Raw genomic sequence first — 18,883 nt, 5'->3', positions numbered from 1 at the left:
TGAGAGATTCTTTATGAACAGAAGAGGCATGCAGGGTCACAGTCTGTAAGTCTACAGTTTTATTATGTGCTCAATTAAATATAAGTTTTCTGTGACTATAATAATTGTTTAAATCAGGGGAAAATGTAATTCACACAATTGCTGGGATGGAAAGGATTAAAATAGTAGTTTTCGGAGGACTAGCCCTTTTTCCGATTTCTGTTGCTGTTCATTTGCTGTTTTTCCTACTGTAGCTATGCAGCTATGTGCAATCCCGCTAGCTATTATTACATTGTGTTTATTTGTAAAGGAATAACTAAGTTGCATTACTGCATGCATAGAGATCCCAAGGCACCATCGTTATTTTCTCCCTATTAATTCCATCCTCATTGTGTCTTCTTCATTTCCCAACTGTCGCCATCTCACAGATAGCAATATTATTTACAATATAGGCTGTCGCCTGGAGCCAAGCCAAATGCAATCTTAATAGGAATTTGATCATCAGTAACTTTGGCTGCGTGTCAATTAGTTTGTTTTTTTAACACAGCAAAGCAAACAATATGTCCTCCCTCAATTATTTTGACTAGTTTTGACTTTTTGGGGAAGACAAAGGGAAAGGTAGAGATGTCTGTGAAAGGTTACACACACAAATACAAAATGTCCAGAGGAATTGGGAATTGCCTACATCAAGTGTATATGAATACAGTAGATGCTGCTTGTCAAAGTGAATTAAATCTAGTTTAGGATCAGATCCAGAATCAGGTCTAAATCTACTTCTGAATACTGGTCTACCACAGGCCATGACGCTTGTAGGTACACAAAGGCTCTGTACGTCCATGTATTCCATAACACAGTCATTCATCAAAGGCACTCAATTATTCCCTGCAAATCAAAGCCCTCTCGCTCTACGCCATGCCTGCAATGGAAAAGCCATCTGAGAAGTGTGAAGAGTTCCGTCAGACTGAGCTACCTGCCTGGTCGTCGGTCCACATTACAGCTCTGTGGAGGAGATGATGTTTAAACCTGAACATGTATTGTTCACTGTGACATGCTCAATTTATCATTAGTTGTGAAAGAGAGAACGGATGAGTACACTTTCAATTTAGTTCCATTGCTTTCTTCATTCATCATATCCTCCCTCATCATCCATCATCCCCCGCCCCTTTGATTTGTACGAAAACACACTTTCATAAATGTAACGCAATTAATCATCAAGGCTAAGATAATTTTATATTAACGGAGCAATACATTTATATGATTATTTCTTTGATGAACTTGCGCCACAGTGAGTTTCATTGAATCCCATTCTTAGATAAGATCATCTCCTTTACTCAGTGAGCATGAAAGTGAGGGGTGTCGAATCTGGTTCTTTGGTATCATTTCTTTCTAGGTTTATGTACATTTCCCAGAGAACGGCATCGGCCTGCATTCAGCACCCACTGGCCATGCCTTTTATCCTCTTATAACAAGTCCTAAGAAATTGAAAAAGTTGCTGCAATAGATAGGAGGTGACCTGGAAACAAAAGCAATCAAAGGGAGGGGAGACGCTGAGAGCCACTGCCAGCCTCCACCACGCTCCACGTTCAAGGTGAAATTCTGCTACTCTGTCAATAAAAGAAGAAACACCTTTTGAGGCACAGGGCCGAGGGCAAAGTGTAGTCTGCAATTACACACCTTCATGTACCTCACCAAAGGACATTTTTCATGTAGCTCACCAATTTTTTTGTTTCCCTCCCAACACAATGCATTTTCTATTTTGTCAAAACAGAGGGGAAAAGGGTCTGTGGACTCTCTAATCTGTGTTGTAGGCTGTGATGAAAATGAGTGGGCTCTACCAAAACTTGCCTTCACTGTGAAAGCTTTTTAAACTTTCTATTCATGGTCATGATATTGCTGTAAGATTACATATTTTACTTACACAATATGGATATACTACTGTACAAATGAACGTACAACAAAATAAAAGTCCCTCAAGCCAACCATGCAATCTAGTCGAAAAGATTCCTTTCAGCATTTGATGATAACTAGATAAGAGCATAATTATTTCTCAAACAAAATTATCTTGAATTTAACCACAAATCAATCAGCTCTCCACTTGAAGAACTTCATTGTAGCTCAATCAAAAAAAATCAATGTGGACCAATTATAGCCCGTTTCATTAGTGTATGCAAATCAGGCAGGATCTTGAAAGAGCCGGTCTTATATTTCCCCCTCCTGGCCACCAAGTCACTTTATCGGGGGAATGAACACACACACACACACACATTCTCATGCACACTCACACACTAAAAACAGAAAATGGAAATTCTTGAAACTTTGCAACAAACTTTGTTGGAGACGTTTTCTTTTCATACTTTGTTTTGTGCTGTTTGTTGAGAACCAGCATGGTGATAACGCTGCGTGTCTGTCTATGGGAGGCTTGCTTTGACCTGTGTTAATCCCGATTTGGTCCTGGCTATAGTGTGACATGTCATAGCATCACGTTCACCCTGTGACGGGAGCTACAGTCCAGTCTGGGGCCATGCCTAGGAACGGCAGACACACTGCTCACAGAATTGAAGCATCGCACACTTGTCTCATTGTATTATTTATCTGCCAAACAGACAGACATCCTTCATCCCGTTGCAATTGTAGCTCTGATTTATAGTCAGGCATTCGCTGGAGCTGTGAACCAAAAAAAAACAGAACAAATGTTGTTTTCTTTGCAACAAAACATATAATATTTGATAACTATCAGTCTGATTCATTATGTGATGAAATAAAGCAGGTACTGGATCAATGGTAATTTTCTTTCCCTTTCTTATGAAGTCAAGTGACTAACTAAGCACACAATAAATTGGCTTGTTGCTGAATAATTACAGAACTCAGAAGAGATTCACAGTGTCATTGGATGAGATGTATGCAGTGGTAGATAGCTCATCCTGAGCCTCTCTCTGACTGATCTCTCTCAGTCAGAAGCACACAATCGGACGAAGTGGGATTGAAGCTACGGAGGACTGCTGGTGGAAGGACAGACAGCACAGGTTATCTATTCACACACCTCCCCTCCAGCTCATCAGGACACGCTGTCCATCCATGTACCTGACTTTTGTCTTTTGACTAAGCCCAAAACGCACAAAGGGGAAACTTGTGATGAAATTGATGCAATAACATTAGGGAGGCAGAGACCAAAAAAAAAAAACATTTTTTTTTTATTGAGGTGCATCGTGGGGCTGTAGAATGAATAGTCTTTCCTGACATTATTCTCAATGTCTCTATATTGATTTCTGTCTGTGTACATTGAACCTCAACATCACATACATTAGCCTAGGAGTTCCACTCGAAGCATAGAAGGGATGGCAGAACAATGTTTTGAAAGACATTAAGCCCTAACTAATGGCAGGTCTTAGACAGAGCCAGAGTCATCTACCCTCCTGACTGGTCAAGATGCTCAGTTCCAGGCAAACTGTGATTTAAAACGATGTCCTCCATGAACTACATTCTCCGGGGGAAATGATTCAATTTGGCAATGTATTCATATTTACTGAGTGTACCTGCATTACATTTGTATAGATCACTTTGGAGTAAAAGTGAAATGGAGAAAATCGAATCAACATATTGAGACATACCGGGCAGTTGTATGGAGTCTCCAGTCATACAGGCCCCGCAAGGGTCACTCCCATACCTTTTATGATGTCCCTTTGAAATCTATCTGAATCACATTAAATTGGATATAAAGATGTGCAGACACATACATCACAGTAAATGGTGTGGTGGAGCATCGCTCGCCAAGAGTCCCACCTCAACAATCGGGTTATAAAATCGGCTTTAGATCCGATTAATAATTCACAATCCTGTTAGAAGAGAACAAACATTTCTGTTCAAGCAATTTAAGTTGCGGGATTGTTATTATAGCCGGGTGCTTGAGCCGGGCTGGGAGATGGTCTCGGTGTGGGTCTGCGACCGAGGAGAGGCTGTGAAATTTAAGCTGGCTCCAGCTCACTGTGTGCGGAAGAATAACTCAATGCTATTTCACAGTCTCTGCTTTCTTTATTAAAGCACCGTCACAGTAAACATGTCTTACCCACGCTTATCTCTGCAGCCATTTGATTTGGGATCAAGAGTACGTCCTTGTCCCAAAAGGATGACCTTGGTTAGATGATAGTTGTTCTATTGTTAGACGTATACAGGATCTTAGTCAAATAAGCCTGTTATATTACCACACAGTTAACAATCACTCCCATCTTCCTTTCACAAAGTAACAGAACCGGAATGTCGTATTTTTACACACCAAGACCTCAGCTTATTGAGTAATCATTTTCATTAATATGAACATTTTACAACATTTGTATAATTTTTTAAAATGAAATTAAATATTTGTTTCTGGCGATTTGTGTTTTGTATGAGTTTTTGGAGTGTAAATCTTAAAACAAAGCTGTATGGTACACCAAATACAGTTTTAATCAGCCGTGATCTAACATGATTCCCACACCCCATACTATTCAACTTAATAGCAGCAGCATTTCTTTTTTTAAATTCAAACTTTGGATTGTAAATGAGCTGTTGATATAGAGTAAAGGTAGTGAGATATTTTTGTGTGAGTGGATTCTTCCGATCATGGACAGAGTAAGAGTTGGTGACGTGATTGTTATTTGTTTGAAAAACCTGACTCCTAGTGTTTTATATACGACATTACACGCTGAATTGTACAACTAGCTCCAGACAGACACAACCTCTAATTAGCCTCTATAGGCGTTTCCTTATACCTATACATCTAATCTTTTCAGATATACACAAATGCTTAAGGGTTAGGCCATGGGAAGTGGTTTTCAGGGCTGGGCCAAAATGTAGATTTCATAACATTTAAGATTTTAAGTAAAGCAACAATAAGTCCAGTCTTAAAATAAATAAATCAGACTTTGATCAAAGCACCTCCAAAACATGAATGTATATATTGTTTATATGGGGTTGCATTGTGCGGAGCATAATGTAACATAAGAGGCACAAACTGTACAAAGCAATATTAATACTAGTACAAACTCTGAGTCAATGTAAACACATTCTTCGATTAAGGTGAGTTTAGTTAGATGGCAATCAGAAAACGTAGCATTACTGTAACATTAGAGATGATTTTATACCATAGTACTACTTGCAGTGAAGTTTGAAATGTTTATGACTCTATAAAATATGTAATTGCGCAGTCTTTAAAATAAGGCATTTCATGCATTAAAAGTTGATACGTGTTGTGTATCAGATTCAGATATCAATCTAAACTCTATTCACCACACAACTATGATGAATATAAAACAAATGCCTTTGTTTTGGAATAAATCCAGTCCATATGCATTGTAGTGTGTAAAATACTTTGTCCACAGTGTTAACTCCAGAGTCACTGTCTCCTGGTGGTCTCTGTGTGAGGCTCTTGGTAGTTTCTACCTTTCTTCCCCATAACCATACTGCTGTACATCTTCTGTTGCTGCTCTTTAAACTCCTCTTTCACCTTGGCTCTCTTCAAACTCCCATCCCTGTAGAGAGACACAGAGGAGACTGAAGGTCATCTGAAGGTCATCTAACACGGCTGACAATAACCTTACAACCCATTATTGTGGAATAATGTGGTTCACAGCACATTTTCTTCTGATTCCAGGACTCTATTACGATAGAATGGCATGTTTTAGAAGGATCTTTAGTGAGATTCAAGCACGTTTACGGAACGTTTCCTTACCACGCCATGTCCAATAGCCCTCCCTGATGTGCGATAGCAGACTTCACTCTGTTGGCAAACTGAGCAGCATCTTCCCCTTCCTGTCCAAAATGGCAATGAAGAGGGATATGATTAATAAACATATAGAGAGGTCTTTGAGGGGTCTTATGTATGTCTATGGCCATGGGGGTAGGAGGTGTGTGCACTCTGTAAGGGTTTGTGAAGAAAACACTACATCCAAGTCCAATCTGTTGGTCATGGGAGGGAGTAGCTGGCAGTAATACAGCATACACAGTGTGACAACCTACCCGCCTGGTCATGGGGGGCAGGTACCACACGTTGACCACGATGGCCCAGCTGGTCATCATTCTCAGCAGGTAGTTCACCATGTTGTACTTGGCACTGTTCCAGAAGGCATCTCCAAAACGAGGGTCATACTAACAGGGAAGGACAGAAAGGAGGAGATTTGAACAATTATAAAATCAAAAGGCTGAGAAAAAGTCAACACGTAACAAGGCCAATATGGTGTCAACTTGATGATGTATTCATATAATAAGTGTTCAGCGACATGCTGCTTGATGGGGATTTCAGACATTCAGATTGCAGCCAGTACCTTGATTGCAACTGGGTATATAGTCCCTCCAATCTCAAAGCTTCCCTTCTTGAACATCATGACCGATGTGTTGTTGATGCAGGTTCCTTGTAAGAGGGAACAGAAATAGTCACGAGACCACCACAACCACAGTGTCCAGTGGTGTTAGGCTCTACTTCAATTCAACTCAGTCAATTCAGGAAGTAAACTGCAATCCCTTATCGAAAAGTAATAATGAGGAAAATTGGAATTTGAGTTGACCTCGTGCATTGACTGAATTGAAATGGAATTGACCCCAATCACAACTTCTCTCCAGACTGCAGCAGAGGAAAGACCTGACAGTCCAAGTATAGAGACTTACCCTCAGGGAAGATCAAGATGGGTAGATTGGTTTTAGCTGCAACATGAGCCCTCAATCTGGGAGAGGATGGATGGGGGCAGATCAATAACCAGGACAACACTAATCATGATGAAAACAATATATAGCAGATAGGATGATTGAGTGGCTGTAATGGCAATGTACTGTATATCGTCATACAATCAATATATGCACCATCAACATCGGCATGCGATTCATTTACTTTTCAGAAGAAACTGAGTAAATGTTTAGATGAAAAAGACATATCCTGCTGTCTTTTCCCATTTACTTGCTGTCTCACCTACTGGTAACAGCATTTCGGTCTCTCATCTCCGACCTCTCGAACCAGACGTGGGGGCAGGACCTCACCATTGACCTCTGGATGACCCCCATCAGCCCACCGTGACTTTGACCCACCTGGGAATAATACCAGACACAGAGAGCATGACAACTCTAGCCTGCTAAGAACCAAAAGTGATGGATGAGATATCAAATATCAGTGATATGTTGACCAATGTTTATGTTACCCACCATAGCGTAGCATCCATCATTGGCCAAAATGACAATGTCAATAGGTGAGGTGTGGTTTGCTACGCATATTCCTCCTTTTTGTGGTTTATTCTCTCTGTCAAAAATAAGCATTTATTTCATTGACATCGAAAAATGTTGATACTAACATTACTTCCTAAATGTATTTCTAAGTAGTTTGTCTGGATACTAACTTGTTGTGGTATTGAATGGTGGCAGAGAGACCTCTGGCACAGATCCTGTAGCACATCAGATGGACTAATTCACTGAGCCAGTTCTTCAATCTAGAACACAGGAGCAATGTACGGTAACAGCCAAAGGATATTCCATTTTCTCGAGCAATATACCCACTCTCGAGCTAGCCGGCTCGTTGAGATATAGGAGCATTCAATCTTCCTATCACCACAATTTATGAAAGTTCTACAACGTTCCCTTAAAAACTCAGTAGCGTACCACATCGTAGTTACCTCTTGTTAGGTAGAAATCCCACCAAGGTTGTCCCAATCACCAGCCAGGTCAACCCAATGATTGCCAGGGTTATCCTAAACGGAAGAAGGGATTACATGTTGAAAAAGAGTCTATAGAAATGTAAACGTATACCATTCTACTATGGATCACATCATATTGAGTACATGATCGGTTGACATAAACTGAATTGAGCTGAACTGAAATGGGTAGGACACTGGCAGGACGAGGTCAAGAGGTCAAGAAGGGCAGGTCAGACCCACCTGAGAGGGAAAAGGACACAGTAACGTATGATCACGCCCAGTCCCCAGATGATGGTGAGTCGCAGGCTGATGTAGTGGAAGTTGTGGTTGGTGCGGGTCAGGAGGTTCCAAGAGACCAGCTCCTCAGAGGAGAAGCGCTGAGTCACCTGGTCGTCCACGATGCTCTCCAGGCCCTTTATGTAGAAGTAGAACGAGTCGCTCAGCGCAAACTCCCCCCTCGATATGGACTGGGTACGATACCGACGCAGCTCCCCCATCTCCTGTTCCATGGAGCCCCCCTCCCTCTGGATGAGTCCTGGCCAAAGAAGAGGAGACAACAGAGATTATTAACTGAGGCGTTTACAGTACCTTATACCTGTGGGTTTAGTCCATACTTAGCGATTTAGGACATAAAATAGAGAGGTGTAAGGAAGGGCATGGATAGTATAAGTGTACCTACTGATTGTAGTACCTAACTATCTATGATATCCCAGAGAGGGTAAAGCTGATGAGGAATGGAGGACTGTTGTGGCATAGCCGATCAGTACGAGGCCTCTCAGTACCAGGTACCACTGAGAGCACAGAGTAGAGAGCTCCCATTCCTTTTCTTCAGACACAGCCGCACTGTATTTTGCCCAGCTTCAGTAAAACACTTCCCTTGTGCCATGATTATACAGTAATACAAGCTTAATTATTTTGTTCACAGACATTGAGTTATAGACGACAGGAGCAAACATGGTGGATTTTGTAATCTTTGCTAAACGATTTGCTAAATCTTATTGCACAACATCACGGTGGTGACTTGTCCTTCCTGTGTTTCATACAAAATACAAATAAAAGACCTCTGTACTTTTTGAAGTTTCCTGTCACATCTGATTTACAATACCAATGTTTGTGACCAACAGATGGCTGAGTGTTAATTCAACGACATTGGAATTCGAGATAAATAATTTATAGACACCACAAAAAGTCCCCAGTATAAAGCCTGACACAAAACCGATCTATTGGAATCTTCAATGCGGTTATAAAATAGCATGTGATATACATGTCCATTAAGTACAAGTATTTAACACAATATAGGGCAATTGGTATCATAAAGTTTGCAGAGGATGGTGAAGTGACATCTTTCAAATGTTTATTTCCAGAAAAAGCAGATGACGGTGGCACACAGTATTTCACAGCATATGGGTCGAAGGTTAGGCTACACAGAGAGAGTGAGTTTTCTGCCTGAAGTTACGCAATCCGCAATTGCATCATCGGAGTGGGACAGGGCTGCTCCAATCTACACCCACACATGAGCCACAGGAGCTGAGTTGACCAATCACAAGCCCCTACACTGACACACAGTCACATATGCAGGGTATACTCCTTCCAGACCGAGCTGAATCCAATCCCTCATATCTAATCGCAACTTTGGTCATTTATACTTGAATAATTAAAAATGTATTCATAGTATAAATGTTTTATATTCATGTCCATATACAGTACCAGTCAAAAGTTTAGACACACCCACTAATTTGTTTTACTATTTTCTACATGTAGAATAATAGTGAAGACATCAAAACTATGAAATAACACACATGGAATCATGCAGTAAGCAAAAAAGTGTTAAACAAATCAAAACATATTTTATATTCTTCAAAGTAGCCACCCTTTGCCTTGATGACAGCTTTGCGCACTCTTGGCATTCTCTCAATCAGCTGCATGAGGTAGTCACCTAGAATGCTTTTAAATTAAAACCTTGCCTTTATGTTACTTTGTGGAATTTCTTTCTTAAAAGCGTTTGAGCCAATCAGTTGAAAGCTTTGCACACTCTTGGCATTCTCTCAACCAGCTTCACCTGGAATGCTTTTCCATAAGACTTGAAGGAGTTCCCACATATGCTGAGAACTTGTTGGCTGCTTTTCCTTCTCTCTGCAGTCCAACTAATCCAAAACCATCTCAATTGGGTTGAGGTTGGGTGATTGTGGAGGCCAGGTCATCCGACGCAGCACTCCATCCCTCTCCTTCTTGGTCAAAAAGCGGACTCCAATCAAGTTGTAGAAACATCAAGGATGATCAATGGAAACAGGATGCACCGGAGCTCAATTTCAAATCTCATAGAAAACGGTCTGAACACTTATGTAAAAAAAACTGTTTTCGCTTTGAAATTATGGGGTATTGTTTGTAGATTGATAAGGGGGAAAAAGTAATTCAATCCATTTTAGAATAAGGCTGTAACTTAACAAAATTTGGAAAAAGTCATGGGGTCTGAATACTCTCTGAATGCACTGTAAACCCATCATCAGAGATGTTAAAGGCCAATCATGGTCAATCTGTCGTCTGCATTGGCCGTGTAGCATTTACTGTGAGGGGATTCATACCTCTTGCGCTTCGCGGGGCAGCGCAGATCTGTTGAGTAGAGCTGATGAGATGGAAGTTGTCAAGGAAGCGAGTTTGAGTTTATACAGGACCTCCCGCCTTCACAATTGTGTAACACTCTCTATATGGAGCCTCCAACCACATTTTTGCATCAAGCATAAATTGGCTGCAGGTGTGGTTCAACTTTGAGCACCAATCGGCATATCTCTTGAAGGTTTTGGCATTCAGCTCCAACAAGACACTTTCTGAGCACTTATACAATGGGCAAGTATGTATGGAAAGTTTTGTTCAAATCAGGGGTGCTGTCAAAAAGTGATTGCTCTGCTACAAACCAACAGAATTCAACTTACTGGATGTATAGTTGAAGTCGGAAGTTTACATACACCTCAGCCAACTACATTTCAACTCAGTTTTTCACTATTTCTGACATTTAATCCTAGTAAAAATCCCCTGTCTTAGGTCAGTTAGGATCACCACTTTATTTTAAGAATGTGAAATGTCAGAATAATAGTAGAGAGAATTATTTATTTCAGCTTTTATTTCTTTCATCACATTCCCAGTGGGTCAGAAGTTTTGTCACAACTTTGGAAGTATGCCTGGGGTCATTGTCCATTTGGAAGACCCATTTGTGACCAAGCTTTAACTTCCTGACTGATGTCTTGAGATGTTGCTTCAATATATCCACATAATTTTCCATCCTCATGATGCCATCTATTTTGCGAAGTGTACCAATCCCTCCTGCAGAAACCCCCACAACATGATGCTGCCACCCCCATGCTTCACGGTTGGGATGGTATTCTTCGGCTTGCAAGCCTCCCAATTTTCCTCCTCACATAACAATGGTCATTATGGCCAAACAGTTCTATTTTTATTTCATCAGACCAGAGGACATTTCTCCAGCAAGTATGATCTTTGTCCCCATGTGCATTTGCAAATCATAGTCTGGCTTTTTTAATGGTGGTTTTGGAGCAGGGTCTTCTTCCTTGCTGAGCGGCCTTTCAGGTTATGTCGATATAGGAACTGTTTTACTGTGGATATAAATACTTTTGTACCTGTTTCGCGCCAAAGTACGTTCATCTCTAGGAGACAGAACGCGTCTCCTTCCTGAGCGGTATGACGGCTGTGTGGTCCCATGGTGTTTATACTTACGTACTATTGTTTGTACAGATGAACGTGTTACCTTCAGGCGTGAATGAATCAGACTTGTGGAGGTCTACAATTATTTTTTCTGAGGTCTTGGCTGATTTCTTTTGATTTTCCCATGATGTCAAGCAAAGAGGTACTGAGTTTGAAGGTAGGCCTTGAAATACATCCACAGGTACACCTCCAAATGACTCAAATGATGTCAATTAGCCTATTAGAAGCTTCTAAAGCCATGACATAATTTTCTGGAATTTTCCAAGCTGTTTAAAGGCACAGTCAATTTAGAGTATGTAAACTTCCGAGCCACTGGAATTGTGATACAGTTAATTCTAAGTGAAATAATCTGTCTGTAAATAATTGTTGGGAAAATTACTTGTGTCATGTACAAAGTAGATGTCCTAACTGACTTGCCAAAACTGTAGTTTGTTAACAAGACATTTGTGGAGTGTTTGAAAAAAATAGTTTTAGTGACTCCAACCTAAGTGTTGGAGTCACACCCTGGGAGTGCTTAGGCAAGAGGCCCGCGGGCATACATATACCCGTAGTATATACCCGTAGTATATACATATACCCATAGTATATACTGTCTATGCACACTAGGTAAGACCTGGGCAGACCACTCCCTGTATTTTGGTTAGTGCACCAGGTGGTGCTAGTTAGGTAAGTAGTGGGTAGGCAGGTAAGGTAGGAGATGGGGCTTTGATGTTTACTTTCTTTGCTTTGGTTCCTTCCAGCCCCTTTTCCCCAAAATGACCGTGTGACAGAATAAATTCCCTGTAAACGGTAATTCTCTGCCTTTTGTCATCCTTACTCGCACCTACAGTCCCATACCTCTTTCACGCCACGGGGAGTTGAGTTGTAGCAGGGTGTTGCGTTCCCTCTTCCTAACCTTCCGACTTCAACTGTATAATAGCATTATACCTGTGTAATTAATCATTACTACAGGGTTATTCACATTTCAGTTAGGGGCAAATACCGACCAAAAGGTATTGATTCAAATGGTGACATTCAGCATAGCGAAGAAAACATAGAAAATAATTAATTTGCGCAAAAGTTAACGAAGAACATAAAGATGACAGTTTTATAGCCATCCACAATAAGTTACACAGACAGGGTCTCACCACTCTGGCGCAGTGCATCCTTTCCAACTACTTCAGAGCTCTGCTCTCACAGGGGAAAAAACTGCTGTTCCGAATTAGCTCCATTCATTAAAATCACAATTTAACCAACCCCGTCCACTTTTTGTGACAACCTGGACCTACCTTTTGGTTTTCAAGTATTGAAACCAAAACCAAAAGTATTTTCATAAACATGAAAAGGTGAATGTAAGAAGCGCTCATCATTTCAAATAGGTTATATGTTTTGCTAAACAGCATATAAACACTAAATAGGTCAGGAGCCAGACAGGGAGCCTAAGAAGCAATGAAAATCAATTATTTGGGCTATATTATTTCAATTATTTCAAGGCTATAGCCTACAAAGAAATACATTGTGAGGCATTTGCGAGTGCGGCCCAAGGCTGGTAGGGACATAAACGCTCAGCATTTCAACAAAATGTCATTGTATTGAATCATTATATCATCCGTCAATAAATTGCGCATATAGGCTGTAACTTACTTAGAATTATATAGAAATTAAACGAAAAATGCTTTATAAGGTTCAGTGAGTGCCTTTGAATTTGAGTTTGGCCAGAGTCTGTGGCTTCAGGCTCATGAAATGGTGCCTGGATAGCAGGCCAACAGCAGAGAATACCCTCTCCTCGCTTGCAGAGCCACTGGGGATGCTAAACACCCTTCGGTTTTTCTTCCCCTATAGGTAGGCCTAAAGTTTTTTGGGGCAAAATAACACAATCAAAACGGAAAGCTCCTTGAAGGTGGGAATATGCCAGGCCTATTGGGCCAAAATCAAATATGGTCTATAGTATAAATAATTAAACAAAAATGAACTAAACTTTGAAGATATCAGATTTGTTTGTTTATAATTTTCTTGCTACAATGACACACTTAGTTAGCTACCCACCTTGTTCCTTTCTTTTAGCATGTGCACATAGTAAGTACCCCATCATGCTATCGGGATATGTGTCTTTTCAGATTCCACAGTGATTCTTTAGTTGTGGACACTACATCACCGCACTCCCACTCTTGATCTTGGTCCTCATCTTTGTAAGTCACCTTGATTTTGCACCTGTGTGTTTTATCAGTTTCTTTAGCGAACTCCATGACAGTAGGTAAAGCAAGGGGCTATAGGAACACACAAGTAGACTACAAATGCATGCTGGGCAGAGCACGCCCCGAGCTCGTGAAGTGAGCGCTACTGGAGTGAAATTGGAGCGGCCGAAAAGGCCGACGCTCCAGCCTTTGGGAATCTCGCTCCGCGCTCCAGTCAAATTGGGCATGTTCTGCTCCAGCTCCACTCACATACTCTTCTCCAGACCAGTCCAAACCTCAGCATGAACTCATGAATGGGTAATGAGTGTAAAGTCACTCACCAAAGGGTAGAGGAGCAGGCACTGGCAGTGTAGATCGTTCCCTGTGTCCTCTCTCGATCCGCAGGGTGGCCCACTGCCCAGAGAACAGTTATTTTCAGTTGACCTCTCACACAATGCTTTCTACATATTGCCTTTTAATTGCCTAACTGCCCTTGCGTGCCCCACTTTGCACATTAACTATGTCTGTCTGCTCTAAAGGGCCAGGGAGCAACATGAATACAATCCTACACAATAATAGAGAATATAGCCTACAGTAGCCTGAATTTGATCAGATTAATAGATTGACAAAAATTATTTTGGTTTTCATAAATCATCTTGTTTTCCAACAAATAATATTCCTTTACCTGAACAAAATCACATATTTCGCCATTACATGCTATTCACGGTTATGCTTGATGAAAATGATTTAGAATAAAATAATACACTGTGAGCTGTTCTGGATATCCAGAATTTGAGCTCTTCCAGAATTTACAGCACAGTTTACATTTTAGTCATTAAGCAGACGCTCTTATCCAGAACCATTTCCATTGGTGGGCGCATACATGTTTTCATACTTTTTCGTCGGGTTTTCGTACAGTTACCTCCAGTATTTTGACCAGGATCTGAATGTAGACAGAAGTGACCCCCAGGGAGAGGCCAAACATGGCAGGTATCATGATGAACCCTATCATCACGGAGAACCACACCTGCAGCAACACAACCGCTATACTCCACAGGTCCTCCATCCCTCACTCACACAGATCTGTCATCCACTGGTATGGCACATTGGGGTCAAGTTACCTGCAGAACAGACACAACAAATAGCTACTCACTTCAAATAAGCATTCTGGTTGTAGACAGGAGAATACATTGACTGCATACGTTTTGTCGGCCCATTTTCAAAAAAGTATAACTTGGCCCTATGTATCCATGGTTTTGAAACAGGATATCAACACCGCCTAGTTACAGCCAAGCCGAGAAAGAACCACTTGAAATAGTTTACTACGCTACTGAGCCTACCATATCCGAGTTGGACTGCAGAACATGAAACGTTTCAAAATATATCAAGAGTAATAGCAAACCTTGGAAGACCTCTACGTTGTCTTAGAGAGTTTTCCATTCTGTACCTCCCTGAAACGGTAGCTAGTATAGTCAGACACAGGACTGTACGCAAAGTTCTGTAGTACAAATAAAACCCCTCCCCCACTGGCGAGTTTCTTGAAAGAAGTTGACCTTTCGTGCACATTCAGCTGCGCAGCAAGAGTGCATGCCATTGCAGAGGATAGGCGCTGTTTTTACGCAGCCTTCCTTGACAACGGGAGGCATGGCGGACTCAAACTCCTCTGTTCGCATCTCCGGATTTGTTCTTGGTTCATTAATGTTTCACCACTTTAACAGTGATTCTGATGTGGTAAGTAGTTAGCTAGATACATATTATAATTCATGATTGGAAAAATATACATTAGCTGTGCACCTATTAATCAGGTTCGTCTACAGAAAATACGGGCAACTAACGTTATATCGTTAGCTAACTTTTTCTAGCGCCACAACAGATAGGTCTGACCACATATCCCACTTATTCAGATGCTGGTTATCGCCAGGTTGTTTATTATATTTAACTCACCTCAGACATGTGCCTCATTACATTTTACAGGAAGGTCTTATTCCTAGTGAGAGCAAAGCTGAAGCGAGAAGCAACATCACTGATTCTCAAATCGACAACATACAGTTTGAGCATACAATAAGTGGGTCATCAGCTGTGCACTTGAATCATCACAATGTCATCTTGGCTACAGTGTGAACTGTTATCTCACCGTAGTTTCTGTTCCAGACTTTCAGAAACATCCTGTCGCAAGCTCAATAGGTAAACTGCAAAGATGAAAGGTTTCTTAAAATTGTGATTCAGCTGTGTGTGTATTGCTACAGTATTTTGATCATTTCTGCTAGCAGCATTTCACTTCCAATAAACGCCCCAAGCGTCTATAATAGTATAGGGGAGGTGAACCAGGATGAAGTAAGGCACCTTTTGTCAAATTATAAGGAGGTAAGTGGAATAAGATACCTTGGTAATATTGCTGTCACAAATAAGGATATTTCAACTGAGTCCAGGGAGAAAAAGAACATTTGCCATTATGCAAGATGTTTGCATTTCTTTCCTATCTTGTTTGATAGCCAACAAAGCACACTTTTATTCAGCCTTTAACTATTTAATAATAATGTATTCAACTTCTAACTTCAATAATAGAAATCTCAAAGTGCGTCATAAGGGGGAAAAAAACAAATAAGCAATGTAATCATGACAGGTCAAGTCAACCAATTGCTGCCAAGTCTTTGAAAGTTGCATCCACTGCAGATGTAGAGGGTCAGTTCATTCATGGCTTGAGCGCACGGAGGTACTACTACATGCCTGAGCGTAGGGAACTGGTCAGAAGATGGTAGATGATGCTGGTGGTGGAGTCTGCTGATGATCTTGTTAAGGGCAAGTCAGGGAACCAACCAACCTGCGCCATATAGACACTGGACTTCTCTTCTTCCACTCTGTGTAGTGTGGCATCCACTTGGGTGATGCCTCAGCAGCTTTGGGCGGCAGAATGCTCACTACTCAAAGTTCAGAATAGTAGCCAGTCGTCCTGACTATGAGCCTCTGCCTCAGCACTTTATTCCTCCATCTCCCATTCCTGTTACACTTCAAGCGACTCCTCACATGATCAGGAACAGGCAGCCAGGTGAAATAAAAAAAAGGTGGTACAGTGCATTCGGAAAGTATTCAGACCCCTTGACTTTTTCACATTTTGTTAGGCTACAGCCTTGTTCTAAAATTGATATAATTGTTTTTTCCCCCTCAATCTAAACACAATACCGCATAATGACAACGCAAAAACAAGTTGACATTTTTGGAAATTTGTATCTGTTTTTTTTATTTGTAATACATTTGCGAATATTTCTAAGCCTGTTTTCACTTTGTCATTATAGGGTATTGTGTGTAGATTGCTGAGATTAAAATAAATAATAATCAATAATTTAAAAAATAATAATTTTAGAATAAGGCTGTAACATAAAAATGTGGAAAAGTCCAGGGGTCTGAATACTTTCCGAAGGCACTGTACGTGTCCAAATAAATGTTTCTAAAGAAACATTAGCCAGCTAACTAGTCAAGCAAAAAAAAAGTTCACCTGTCAGACAATGTGCAAATCCGTGGCTCAAAACCACCAGATATACAATAAAAAGTAATTGTCATTAAAAAAAATGTTGATTCTGAAAGCAAATTAAATATGTACAAATGAACAGGAGCTCTCTGTCTATGCTGCTACCAGGGCAACTATCAACTTCAACTTTATTTGACTTTCCTATCCAGGAGAATGTGATTGGTTGGTATAAACAGCAGAGATACACAGATCAACAAATTACCTTCAGAGAGCAAGTAATCCATGAGAACCTGAAAAGAGCAGTCTCCAATCAGGAGCTGATGTTTCTGCTACTGACACCCAGTGAGGTCACATCATCAGGCTCCACTCACAAACTGGGAGTATGCAGTCTACAGATCACATTGCAGGTCAGTACATTCACATTGTGATATCCTTCACACTGTTTTTAATGAAACTGTTAGTGTTTTGTCATGGGATCTTTAGTGAGTGATTGTATGTTTTTAAGGTCTGAACTCTGTTGCACTGTCTAAGTAGTCAATACCGCAGCGTTCCTGTCCGGGTCAGCAACCTGGGTTTGTTGGAACAGCAGGACTACTGGAAACTGTCTGCATCTTGTTCATCAGTCAACTACAACCGTGCTGTTTGGAAACACAGGTACTAGCTTTGCTGACCCCTGGGCCTTGGGTACTATTGACTTTGAAAAATGTAATCTGAGTGTGTTTGTCTGGTACCTGTATGACTAGTCTTACACTTCTCTATTTTGCTGTGTAGATATAGATTATTCTCCTTGGATGGATCCCTGCAAGAGGTGGATGAGATTAATGAAATGAACAACTCCTTGCAAGGCAAACTGAAGGTAAGTTGAACGGATAATGTAATGGATAATGAAAACAGAAATGTAAAAACGTACAAATGACTATGTACAACCATTGGTAAACATGATGGCGTCACCTGGGATTTTGGTTTATTTCTCTTCAGGTGGCATGTAAGAAAGTGGAGGAGAGTGAGCGATTGGTCGAGGAGCTGCTTGCAGATGTTTTGTCTCTAAGGACTGTCAGTGAGAGGAAACAAGAGCAGAAAAATTATGACCAACTTCTGCTGTTCTATTTATCAATTCTTGATTTGTTATTTTATCTTGTGTGTGTTAAGCATGTTTTACTTACTTTGTGTTCCCCAACTCAGCAGATGGACTCCACTCCAGCCCAGTCTCAGGAGAATGTACTGCTCTGTGAGGCCATTAAGACACTGTTCCCTGGGGCAGCTCTACTCCAAAATACAGGCTCTAACCTTCCAGGGGTTCCACGTGCCTGAGTTCTGCTGCAACACCGACCATGGCATAGACATCACCACAACACTGCCTTTGATCCTGACTCATACAGTCCCCAAAGCCAGGAAGGGGAGGCTTGGTAGAGGTGGAGGGACGTCCTGGAGAAAATGTCCCCTTTGGGAATCATCTGACACGCCCAAGAGGAGGAAAAACATGCTGGAGGAGACTGAGGGGTCTTCATTGTCAGTCAGTGGGTCAGAGACTGAGGACGATTTGATACCAGCCAATCAAAACAGAAATAATTTAGACATGTCTAACAGGACAAAAATGTACCACTCAAATTATTACTTTGCATAAAAGTGTATGGAGTATAGGAAAATCTGTGACATTCCCCTCAATTACTGAAAACATATATTTAGGGATGCCTTCAATTTGCTTCAACATTTTAAATGTAAGAACTGTCCTTGAAATAAAGTGATATTATTTCAGTCAAAAGTTGACACCTCATTCCAGGGTTTTATTTGTAAGATTTTCTACATTGTAGAATAGTGAAGCCATCAAAACTATGAAATAACACACATGGAATCATGTAACCAGTGTTAAATCAAAATATATTTTGAGATTATTCAAAGTAGCCACCCTTTGCCTTGAG

At 40.9% G+C, this 18,883-nt stretch overlaps 2 protein-coding genes across 3 annotated transcripts; one reads left to right on the top strand and one right to left on the bottom strand.

Annotated features, from left to right (window-relative positions):
• Positions 1 to 4,887: 4,887 nt before the first annotated feature.
• On the bottom strand, positions 4,888 to 15,034 carry gpat3 (glycerol-3-phosphate acyltransferase 3). Of its 2 annotated transcripts, none has more exons than XM_064942368.1 (13): positions 14,901 to 15,034; positions 14,421 to 14,619; positions 13,840 to 13,912; positions 7,869 to 8,163; positions 7,608 to 7,682; positions 7,335 to 7,424; positions 7,144 to 7,237; positions 6,914 to 7,029; positions 6,616 to 6,671; positions 6,276 to 6,361; positions 5,971 to 6,099; positions 5,684 to 5,763; positions 4,888 to 5,483 (listed from the first exon to the last, which is right to left on the bottom strand). In XM_064942368.1, exons 2-13 carry the CDS (start codon positions 14,562 to 14,564, stop codon positions 5,348 to 5,350), a joined length of 1,374 nt encoding a protein of 457 aa, XP_064798440.1. In that variant the 5' UTR covers positions 14,565 to 14,619; positions 14,901 to 15,034; the 3' UTR covers positions 4,888 to 5,347. The 2 variants fall into 2 exon arrangements, with proteins under 2 accessions (XP_064798440.1, XP_064798441.1); XM_064942369.1 differs by having other exon boundaries at positions 14,421 to 14,643; positions 14,901 to 15,033.
• A 793-nt stretch (positions 15,035 to 15,827) lies between these two features.
• LOC135517006 (BRCA1-A complex subunit Abraxas 1-like) lies at positions 15,828 to 18,361 on the top strand. Its single transcript, XM_064941046.1, has 5 exons — positions 15,828 to 15,832; positions 17,499 to 17,618; positions 17,736 to 17,820; positions 17,943 to 18,017; positions 18,150 to 18,361. The coding sequence occupies exons 1-5, from the start codon at positions 15,828 to 15,830 to the stop codon at positions 18,273 to 18,275; spliced, it is 411 nt and encodes a 136-aa protein (XP_064797118.1). The 3' UTR covers positions 18,276 to 18,361.
• The last annotated feature ends 522 nt before the right edge of the window (positions 18,362 to 18,883 follow it).

Source organism: Oncorhynchus masou, chromosome 28 (assembly GCF_036934945.1).
Source record: "Oncorhynchus masou masou isolate Uvic2021 chromosome 28, UVic_Omas_1.1, whole genome shotgun sequence".
Classification (NCBI taxonomy): domain Eukaryota; kingdom Metazoa; phylum Chordata; class Actinopteri; order Salmoniformes; family Salmonidae; genus Oncorhynchus; species Oncorhynchus masou.
The sequence above is the reverse complement of the archived record's forward strand: the minus strand, read 5'-3'. Positions and strand labels throughout refer to the sequence as shown.